Below are 11,532 nucleotides of genomic sequence, written 5' to 3'. Positions count from 1 at the left end.
TAGCCAGGATGGTCTCGATCTCCTGACCTCGTGATCCGCCCGTCTCGGCCTCCCAAAGTGCTGGGATTACAGGCTTGAGCCACCGCGCCCGGCCCGATGATTCTAAACAAAGCAAACTGCCCGTCCCCGGCACCAAGTTCACTTCCTCCTGCAGGGAAAGGGGCTCCCGGGCTCACCTTCTCCTCGGCCGACCTGAGCACACTGGAGACCTCCTGCACTGCCAGCTCCAGGGACTGCTGCCGCGGGTCCTCCTCAAAGGACAGGAAAGGCGGGCCCTGGAACAGAGGAGTGGCATGAGGAGGGGCATGCACAGGAGGGGCTGCATCTTTTAAATTATGTATCTGTTTAAAATTCTGAAAAATTAAGAAAATGTACTAACACGTCTTTCTGTTAACCCTGTGCTTCTAAATAGCAGCAGCGGCTAAATATCAGTAGGTATGCACATACAAGGAGCAGCTGCTGATGGCTTGTGCTCAGTGCGCAGGATTCAGTTATAGGAGAAGGCTGGGAAAGGACAGGCACCCAGGAGCGAAGGTGAAGATGCTGCAGGAAGCCTGTGAAGGGCATTCGGAATCTTCCTGCTGACAGCATAAGGAAAGAAACAGACTCTTGGGGCAGGGCCGCTTCGTGTACATTAGAGGATCTGTGGGTCTAGCGGTCACCTTGGCTGGCACAGTGGGCTCCGGCTGTGCCCTCCCTGACTGCTAGGGACGGTCCTCTACTCTGGTCTAGGAGAGGCACCTCTCCCTGTTGCGTGTGGTTGCTGTGGCACGGTTACTTAGGGTGCCCCCATTCTCTTCTCCTACCCCCTAGGCCTGGTCTCTGCCTGGGATCTGAGAGGGTGACCAAGGTTCCTTGGCTGGAAAGGAGCCCAGCTGGTGGCTGCCCACAGCGTAGACTCCTTGGCTCCTACTTCACAGCTCTCTGGAGCCACCTGGCCCCAAGGTTCACCTTTGCCCATGGCTCTGCATGTTCCCCCGGCATCCTTTCAGGAAACTCGGTCAGCTCATGTCTGTTCTGGTTCTTCCAATTAAAAATCTCCAAGCAAGGCCAGGCATGGTGGCTCACACCTGTAATCCCAATACTTTGGGAGGCCAAGGCGGGCAGATCACTCAAGGCCAGCAGTTCAAGACCAGCCTGACCACATGGCAAAACCCTGTCTCTACCAAAAATACAAAAATTAACTGGGTGTGGTGGCACACATGGGTAATCCCAGCTACTCAGGAAGCTGAGGCACAAGAATCACTCGCACCCAGGAGGTGAAGGTTGTATTTAGCTGGATCACACTCCAGCCTGGGCGACAGAGCAAGGCCCTGTCTCAAAGAGAAAGAATTAAATCCCCAAACAAGAGATGCACAATTAAATAAACAGGACCACAAGGCAACAAGACCAACGTTTTATAACAAAGAAACCAGGGTTTATGTGGCCAGCCAAGTCTTGCTCTTTGAAAACTAAGCTCTCGAAAGGCCAAATGTGTATTGCCAACAACACAACCCCACACTGAAATTCTCCTTGAACTCTGTTCCTGACATGGTGTAGAAAGCACATCAGGTTTAAGTAAGCTCCGACTGGGTGGTTAAAAAACACGCAGCCCCACAGGCTCCCATTGTATCTCATCTCCACCGCAGTGAGCTAGGTCCAGCTACAAGGCATGACCGAGGGTGGGAGACGGGAAGCAGTGTAAAACCGTGCCATGGCGATTCCAGCAAGCATGGTGCAAGTGAGCAAGCAATGAGATTATGCTGTGGCTATTTCTTAAGAATTCCCAATGACCCGAGTAAACCTAAAAGTGACAGAACATTTTGATTTATACACTTCTAACCTCACCCTGTTCTTGCACTATCTACCTCATCCCCAAAAAATCAGCAAAGAATTAAATGTACTGCCCAAGAGGGATGAAATCACAGTTTCGGGGCTGCTCTGCTGGCATTCTCTGTGGTGGGAGCTTGTTTGGGTGGGACCTGCTGGCCAGGGCCACGCTGTGAGCTTGGTGATGAGACAGTTCTGTGCACCAGGCTCTCTGGCCTGAGAGAACAGAACCCAGCACAGAGAACAGTGCCAGGCAGAGAACCATGAGCAGGCAACATGCCAGCCGCTCGGAGGATGCAGTGGAGAAACAATGTACCTTCTGTAGTAGTCTAAAGATACGACGTTGCCCTACACCAGCCTAGGTGCAGACGCATGCTCCCCTGGGGCAGCAGATGCAGTGTTTACCCTTTCCCTTGCTACCTTCTGAATTCAAACCTTGAAAAGAGTTTGCAGCCGGGTACGGTGGCTCACGGCTGTAATTCCAGCACTTTGGGAGGCCGAGGCGGGCGGATCACAAGGTCAGGAGATCGAGACCATCCTGGCTAACATGGTGAAACCCCATCTCTACTAAAAATACAAAAAAATTAGCCAGGCTTGGTGGCAGGCGCCTGTAATCCCAGCTACTTGGGAGGCTGAGGCAGGAGAATGGCGTGAACCCGGGAGGCGGAGCTTGCAATGAGCCGAGATCACACCACTGCACTCCAGCCTGGGCGACAGAGCGAGACTCCATCTCAAAAAAAAAAAAAAAAAAGAGTTTGCTGGGAAACTTAAGGTCAAGGGGTGGTCTCACAAAGAAAATGAATTATTAAGAGAGATTGCTTTTCCTTTTCTGATCTGCCAAGTCCTTGAGTTTCAGGAGCAGGGTGTGCCTGCCTGCCACACACAACCACAAATTCAGGTATCTCTGCATCTCTGCTGCTGTGTCAATGCTGAGAGAACCCTTATTCCAGACCCCAGTCCACTTAAAGGAAGACTTTGTGTCCACATGGAAAAAGAAACACACAAGAATTGCCAGGAAAACACTGAAAAAGGAAGACAAGGGTAACTAGCTCCACCAGATATTAAAACAGACTACAGAAACCCCATAATTAAAACTGTGTGGCTCTGGTGCACCAACAAACACATGCACTACAAATGAACAATATAACCACCCTGAAGGGGATGGGAAAAATACAGATATAACCTAAGAAGCTTGGAAAACTGCATCTTGACTGCACATAAATGCTGTAATCCAGTAAATGTGTTTCATAGGTTGGGAACTCAGAAACTACTTTATGCATATACTAGAACTGAACATATAAGTAGTAAGTAAATAAGACAGCAGATGTCCAATGTCTTACTCTTGGAGAAGGGAGTTAAGAATAAGAAAGGGAAAAAACTAAAATGAACTCTGTTGGATTAGAACCCAAGGTACAGGATACAATCATGATTTTTAAGATAAACGCAGTGAGAAATACACAGAAATATAGACACACGCACACATGTTGGTATACACATGTATGTTTGCTATTGCTGAACACTGAAGCACTGAAGAGGAGCAATGAGAACCAAGCGGTAATGAACACACCCAATGCCTAGGTCTTGGTTTCTAAACACTTCTCCAATAAAAGGAATCAGGGCTGCTTGAAGAAGTGGCTGAATCCAGGGCCTGTGGGGAGCCAAAAACAAACATTTTGTGGAAACATGAAGGAAATGAAAAAAAAAAAAAGTGGGCTTGATGGAAGAACACAAGAGGCTACTCTCAAAGGAGCACGCTGATGGCCCAAAGGAGAACAACTTAAGCAACTGATTTGGTTTGGCTCTGTTTGTAATCCCCACGTGTCAAGGGAGGGCCCTGTAATCCCCATCTGTAGAGGGAGGGAGGTGACTGGATCACGGGGCGGTCTCTCCCATGCTGTCCTCATGATAGTGAGTTCTCACAAGATCTGATGCTTTCATAAGTGTTTGGAAGTTCCTCCTTCCTTCTTCCCTCTCCTGCCACCTTGTGAAGAAGGTGCTTGCTTCCCCTACCACCATGATTGTAAGTTTCCTGAGGCTTCCCTAGCCATGTGGAACTGTGAGTCATTAAATGTCTTTCCTTTATCAATTACCCACTCTCAGGGAAGTCCTTCAAAGCAGTGGGAAAACAAACTGATACAACAATATAATAAACAGTGATAGTATGGGGTTATAACCCACAGAATGAAATAAATACCCATTGAGTCTATATTGAGCTAAATAATCAGATAAATATCTCATTGGAGGAGAAATGACAGATCTCTCCTGCAGTAGAGTTCCAAATAATAAAGAGAGCAAGGAAGAGGAAACAGAAAGTCACCATCAAGCGAATTGCAGCTTCGTCATCACTGCACACAAGATATATCAATGGTTGTGAAATCAGTGAGGAAAAGTTTGAGGAGCGATGGGATCTGCACAGGCTCAAAGTATGTCCCCACACTACCTGTTAACTACAGCAGGAAAGATATAAGGAGGTGGCATGATGTGGATCTGTGTCCCTGCCCAAATCTCATCTTGAATTGTAATCTCCAGTGCTGCCAGAGGGGCCTGGTGGGAGGTGACCGGATCATGGTAGGGGGACTTCTCATGAATGGTTTAGCACCATCCCCATGTGGTACTGTACATTGAGTGAGTTCTCATGAGATCTGGTTGTTTAAAAGTGTGTAGCACCTCCTGCCTCTTTCTCTCCCTCCTGCTCTGGGTCATAGAAGATGAGCCTGCTCCCCTTCACCTTCCACCATGATTGTAAGTTTCCTGAGGCCTCCCCAGAAGCAGAATCTGCCATGCTTCCTGGACAGCAGAGCCATCAGTCAATTAAACCTCTTTTCTTATAAACTACCAGTCTCAGGCATTTCTTTCTGGCAATGCAAGAATAGACTAATACAGGAGGAGACATAAAATACAAGAGGATGACCCCAGCAGAACTCACCTTAACCAAGGCACCAAGCTCAGCATCCACTGCAACAAGACACACTGACGTCACAAGCCCCAGACACAGTGCACACCACTTCTGTGGTTTGTATAACCTCACTCCAACCATATGAAAATGCCAGGCAAATGGAAAGATAGTCAGCAAAATAATGATCAATAGTCTTCAGTTATCAAGGTCATAAAAAACAAAGGAAGACTGAGAAACCCTGACAGACTGCAGGTGATGAAGAAGTCACAACTCAACGCCACAGGTACCCTTAATGGGAACCTAGAACAATACAAGGAGACAGGTGGAAAACTGGTGAAATTCAAAGAAGGCCTTCGCTTTAGTCATTAGGTGTTGTGACAATGTTAATCTTTCTCTCTTTCTTTCTCTTTCTTTCTTTCTTTCTCTCTCTCTTTCTCTTTTTCTTTCTCTCTCTCTCTTTTTTTTGAGACGGAGTTTCACTCTTGTTGCCCAGGCTGGAGTACAATGGCACAATCTTGGCTCACTGCAATCTCTGCCTCCCGGGTCAAGCGATTCTCCTGCCTCCGCCTCCCAAGTAGCTGGGATTACAGGCACATGCCACCGCACCCAGCTAATTTTGTATTTTTAGTAGAGATGGGGGTTTCTCCATGTTGGTCAGGCTGGTCTTGAACTCTTGACCTCAGGTGATCCGCCCACCTCAGTCTCCCAAAGTGCTGGGATTACCGGCGTGAGCCACCGTGCCTGGCCTAAATTTCTTGAATTATTACATTACATTAATCTTATTGTGTTACGAATCATAGTAACATGGCACCAATGTTAATTTCTTGGTTCTGATCATTGAGCTGTGGTTATGCAAGGCTGAGCGACGAATATATGGAAGCTAAATCATTTTTTTTCAACTTTTCTGTGAAAGCAGTTCAAAATAAAAAGTTTAAAAAATAAGACTTTAAAGAGAGCAGCCTACCTTTATTGTCTCACTAGGTACCAGGCATTTTGCTAAATGCCTCACACAGATCTAATCTCACCGCTAGGAGAGTGGATTTTGTTTTCTGGATTGAACCCAAAGTTTTCCCTCCTGCAGGTGATGCACAGAGACTCTCCCAGGATCGCACAGCTGGGAGGGCAGAGCTGGAGCACCAAGCAAACCCACACCCAGCTCCACAGCTTCCCCACAGGCTCTTTCACGGGCTGAAGAAGTGCCTTCCCTCCTCGGCAACCTACCAGGGGCCCGCGGGAATGGAAGTTAGCGTTGGGGGAATTTTAGTTGATGTGAACACTACACCCACACTTTCCTGAATTCCTGTCTTGTTGGGAGAATGGGTGAGTGCAAAGAACAAACTGAACTGGCGCCTATTCCTGGGTTTTGCATTGATGACTTGCAAAGTCATCAGAGCCTCCTTTAATGTTGATGCTTTAGAAGTGAAAAACAAAGCACATTAAACAGCTTGTTTTGCCCAGGCCTGGCCGGCTCCCAAGACAGAAGGCCTGAGTCCAGATGGAGGAATGGGCATCACCACTGTTTCTCCTCCTCCAGAGGCCCATCATTCACCCCACTGAGACCAGAGCCTGCCGCGAGCCGGCTTTGTGCCGGGCACTGGGACTGGCTCTGCCTGGACGGCCCCTGGCTCTGCCCCAGCTCACAATGCCGGGAGCTGACCAGGGCATAAGTGACTCCAGGGGGTCGGGAGGAGGGCAGGGTGGGGAGCATCCTGGCTGAAGGGGAGGATCAGGGACCTCTGAGCCAAGACCCAAAAGATTTAGAGAAGTCAAATAAGCAGAAAAAAAGATAAGAATTCCAGACAAAAGGAATGACCTGTGGGAAGGCCCCATACAGGAAAGGTCCCTGGACACTGGAGCGACAGAAGGGGTCACGGTGGAGGGCGCAGGGTTCACAGCCCCAAAAAGGCCCAAGTTCCTTCTACTGGAGGAGGGAAGGGCTGCTCCATGGCCCTTCCCCACAGTGGCTGCCACAGTTCTACCAACTGGCTTCCTACACCAGTCACTGTCATTGGTCAAGGAGTTTGGACTTTGTGAGCACAACTGGAAGGTCATTATATAATGCAAAGACCCTGAAGTCTGGTGGCCACTTTGTTTACTTTGTAAATGCAGAAACTTCTATTCAAGTCAGTGCTATTAATAACATGTTCCAAGTCCACACAGCATCTTTCTTTTTTTTTTTTTTTTTTACAAAGACCACAAATTGTTTGATAGTTATAGTCTTGATCATTTGTATTTGGAACATTCCTTTAAAGAAACCCTGGGCTGAAGGACTAAAGAAACAAACAGCACTGGGGACCCTCCTCGTCCGGGGCCTCATCCCACTTAGGTGGGCCGCTACTAGATAAGCCCAGAGCGCAGGCCACAGAACACAGGCCTCACTTCGGGACGGGTGCTGCCCACACGTGGTCCAGACAGCATCAGCCTTGGGGGGAGTGCTACACAGCCCACGGGCAGGGGCCATCGGCAGCAAGCACGCTGGATCCCAGAATCAAGGAGACTGTGGGACAGCAGTCCCGGAGACTCCCAAGGGGGTGTTGAGGGTATAACTGATGATCATGAACCACTTTGTAAATACTGATGTAATCACAGGGGAGCAAAAAGAAAATCTCAACTGGTGCTTTTGGATACCATAATATTAGTTCTCAGTCTAAGGAGCCTGACCTGAGACTGAGCCAGTTCTGGGATCTTCTGTTCTCTATGCCCAAAGAGTGATCACATCAATGGGAATTAGGTGTCTGCAACACCACACCAAATGGAGAGGCAAGAGTCAAAGCTCAAACAACTGCTTTTAGGTGGTGCTGGGTGAAAGGGGAACTCTATTTACCCTGTTGGTGGGAGTATAAATTAGTTCAACCATTTTGGAAGACAGTATGGCGATTCCTCAAGGATCTAGAACTAGAAATACCATTTGACTCAGCAATCCCATTACTGGGTATATACCCAAAGGACTATAAATCATGCTACTATAAAGACACATGCACATGGATGTTTACTGCAGCATTATTCACAATAGCAAAGACTTGGAACCAACCCAAATACCTATCAACGATAGACTGGATTAAGAAAATGTGGCACATATATACCATGGAATACTATGCAGCCATAAAAAAGGATGAGTTCATGTCCTTTGCAGGGACATGGATGTAGCTGGAAACCAGCATTCTCAGCAAACTATCGCAAGGACAGAAAACCAAACACCGCATGTTCTCACTCATAGGTGGGAGTTGAACAACGAGAACACATGGACACAGGGCGGGGAACATCACACACCAGGGCCTGTCGGGGGGTGGGGGACTCGGGGAGGAACAGCATTCGGACAAATACCTAATGTAAATGATGAGTTGATGAGTGAAGCAAACCAACATGGCACATGTATACCTATGTAACAAACCTGCACCTTGCGCACATATACCCTAGAACTTAAAGTATAACAATAAAAAAAAAAAGGAAAAAAAAAAGAAAGAGTAACTCTGATGGATGGCAGGTGTGTTCTAGCAGCTTCTCACCAGTGATTCTCAACCATGGGACACCCTCACAGTGTGTTCCCCAAGCCTACTGAGGCGGATGTGGGGGGCAGGCATGTGTGTCGCTAAGCTCTCTGGGCGGGACTCCTGTGATCTCTGCATACCTGGCGTCCACCTGGCCAGCTGGCAGATCAGCAATGGTTTCCTCTGAGGTCAGTGCAAATCACTGTCACATAAAATTTAGAACCCTTTCTGGAGTGAGGGTGGGGATCCGAGGTCCCCCGCGATATGGGGAGTCTGCGCTGCTGCAGTGGTCATCAGAGAGCACGAGGACTCCTCCAGTGCTGCCCAGTCCTCGGATCCTGGGCGGTGCACGCCCCACTGTTTAGGATAACACACTAACAATTCTACTCTCTGAGCCGTTCTCGCTGGCTCTCATTTAAAGGAAACAATTAGGTCTCCAAGTTGAAACTGCTTCCCACAAGGGAACAGGCTGCAGCCACTGATGGGCAGACCTCAGCAAATTCCTCCAGCTCAGGGGCCTCAGTCTCCTCTTCTGGAGAAGGAAGGGGCTTGGCTAGAAGAGTTTTGGGTTTCTTTCCATCTTAAAATACAAAGGTGGGGTAAAACTTGGAATGGGAGGAGTTATTGTCTCCGTTGTATAAAAAAACTTCACTTTTCAGACAGAATGCTGGATGTGATTAAGTTATTACCAGGTCTTCTCAATCCCTAAGTGACAGGCCAAGAACTGGTCTCCTCCCTGGGTAGGACAGAGTGACATCAGGACAAGGCAGAGGCAGGAGGGGGAGCACTAAGCTGTGGCTTTCCGGGCGAGAGCGGGCTCGGAGTGTCAGCCCTAATCTGGGATTAGTGGGAATTGAGGTGGGGGAGGGCAGCGAGAAACTCCTGCCAGAGTCAGGGCAGCCGCGAATGGACACAGCAGCCCCTGCTCTCCCACACGGTCATCACAGTCACAACAGCGATGGCCCAGGATGCTCGGATGTATGTGACAATCACCGGACTCAGGGCGGCCAGGAGTGCAAACACCACCACCTGCTCACGCACAATGCCACCACTGACACAGCAGCGATGGCTCAGGATGCGGGGAGGGTGTGTGACCATCACTCATAGGGAGCCCGGTCACCCAGATCCTATCTGCCAGCAACACGTTCCATTCGAATGGAAATGAAATGACATTCCCAGGCATCAGGACTGTGTTCCCCCACCCCAGTCCCCAGGAAAGTGAGCAATACCAAAGACTGTCATCACAGAACTAATGGACTAGGTCCATGCAAATATGGCAGACGTGGCCCTGGGTTGCTTTGAGCATGAGTCCAGGACACTGTTGCCTCTTCCGGGCAGGAAGTCACGAGAGACAGGGGCATGAGACTGCAGTGTGTGGCCAACAGCAGAGAGAGAACAGAGGAGGCGCACACAAGCTGAGACCCTCTCTCTCCCTGAATGCAAACCCTCCCTGATCCCACACGAAGACTCAGGTAAAAAATCCAAAACTTTCAAATATTTCCTTCAGTGTTCTCAGATTGACTTGACCAGCCCAAGACAGATGCCAGGGCAGGGACGTCCTCTTCTCTGCCTCTCGACACTTCAGGCAGATGGGAATATGGAAGGATCATATCCAAGGGGATCATATTTTCTGAAGCCAATCCATACATGTCAGGAAACAAACTATCCCAAATATACAGAAGGTAAGGTCACTGCCTCTGGGCCTGAAACTCCAGAGTTAGAAGCGGAACTCACAGGTCATTCACCCAACACTCGCCTGCCTCCTACAAAGGGCACGGATGAGACTGGTGCCCAATCGCGCCACCAGCCTGGAGGGGACTCAGCCTCAGAAGCCTTGATACCAGGTCAATCAGGGGTCAGTGATGGAAGCTTCCTGGGGAAATACCTGCATTTGCTCCTGGATGTGAGGCCAACAGGAGTGGAGGGCTCCCACAAGAGACCACTGGTTTCCCTGAGAAACTCTTCAGCTCTGGACAGCTGAGGCACAGATTCTGGGCACCAGGACAAAAGTCAGTCGACTGACCCTGAAGCCTTTTTTCCTCCAAAAAGTACAGTCATTTATGTTCTTTTTCAAGAGTTCAGGACAAGGTCTCTTGATTTGCTGGATGTCTGCTGATAGTCAAAGCTTTTTTGTTTTTTAATTCCATGGCCATGTCTTCCAAGGCCATGGCACAAGGACCAGGCACAGGGCCTGCCATGGAATATTTTGAAGGTTGATGGGGCCGGACGTTCAAAATTAGCAATTCTGCTATTTCCACAGCGAATGACCACTGAGCTTTACATGTAGGTGCAGGAAACTGTGGCCTGGAAGGGCGGAGCAGCGGCCAAGACTAGGGGTGCCTCCCCAAACTCACCCAGGCTCCAACTCCTCCTGTGAAATGCCTAAGAACAGTACATACCAGGAACTTGTCATTAAACTAAGATGTCTTAAAAGCAAAAATAAGTCAAGGAACAATCAGCGACTACAGAAACGCCCACAGGACTGTGAGGCAGCAGAGGTAAGACACGAGGCCCTTAGCTTGCAGGCCAGGGCAGCTGGGCTCACATGCCAGCTCTGCCGCCCACGAGCTGTGTGGCACTGGGCAGGCTGCCTGCCGTCTCTGGGCCTCGGTTTCCTCATCTGTAAAACAGTGATAACACCTATGTCCGGGGAGTTGTGAGGATTCAGAGATGGCAGACGCACCGAAAGCCTCGGTAGGATGTCTGCCCAGCGGCTGGCCCTCAGTAAACGGTCGCTGTTTTTATATGCCAAGGAATGCTAGTCTTTGGAGATAAATTATTGGTGAAATTCAGCTCTATGAGAGGTGGAAGCACATTGGGGTCACAGCTATTCGTGTATCATGTGCAAGCTCAGTGAGTGTCCGATCGGGCACGGGAATTCGCGCCGGGACTCCAGGCAGGGGAGGTACCGACTGGCGCGGATGAGCGCTACTGACAGTCCCTCCAACCGCCAGCCTGTCCCTCGCGGAGCCCAGGGCCTGGCGCACCTGCCGTTTGGAGAATAAAATCAATCACTTTGTCTTGTCTCCCAGTCAAGGGTCCTCGCTCCCCCGTCTCTCTCCTAACTCTGGAGGATGCTCTGCGCTGGGGGGGAGGACTCAACACTTCGCCTGGGTCAGGGGCTGTGGCGACGCCTCCAGGAAAGAGCTTGGCCCGGACAGACCGCCCCGGCATCAGCCGCCCCCCGGCCCGCAGTCCCGGAAACTCACCCCTTTCCTCTCGGCCTCCTCGTTCAGGGCGGTCACCCAGGCCGCCTGCCACTGGCTCCTCCAGCTGCCCAGCGTCAGGATCCAGGAGAGCAGCGCGTCGGACCCCGGGCGCTGCCCCTCTCCATGCTCC

General features: G+C 49.8%; 1 protein-coding gene across 1 annotated transcript in view; it reads right to left on the bottom strand.

Annotated features, from left to right (window-relative positions):
* Positions 1 to 11,532, bottom strand: part of C2CD2 (C2 calcium-dependent domain containing 2) — an 82,204-nt gene that overhangs the window by 59,330 nt on the left and 11,342 nt on the right. The window contains exons 3-4 of the mRNA XM_012002613.1: positions 11,403 to 11,528; positions 177 to 275 (exon numbers count right to left, since the gene is read on the bottom strand). Coding sequence (XP_011858003.1) covers positions 177 to 275; positions 11,403 to 11,528 — 225 coding nt within the window. The remainder of the gene's footprint in view (positions 1 to 176; positions 276 to 11,402; positions 11,529 to 11,532) is intronic.

The sequence above is a fragment of the Mandrillus leucophaeus genome, unplaced genomic scaffold (assembly GCF_000951045.1).
Source record: "Mandrillus leucophaeus isolate KB7577 unplaced genomic scaffold, Mleu.le_1.0 Scaffold69, whole genome shotgun sequence".
Taxonomy (NCBI): domain Eukaryota; kingdom Metazoa; phylum Chordata; class Mammalia; order Primates; family Cercopithecidae; genus Mandrillus; species Mandrillus leucophaeus.
This window is presented reverse-complemented; position numbering and strand designations above follow the sequence as displayed.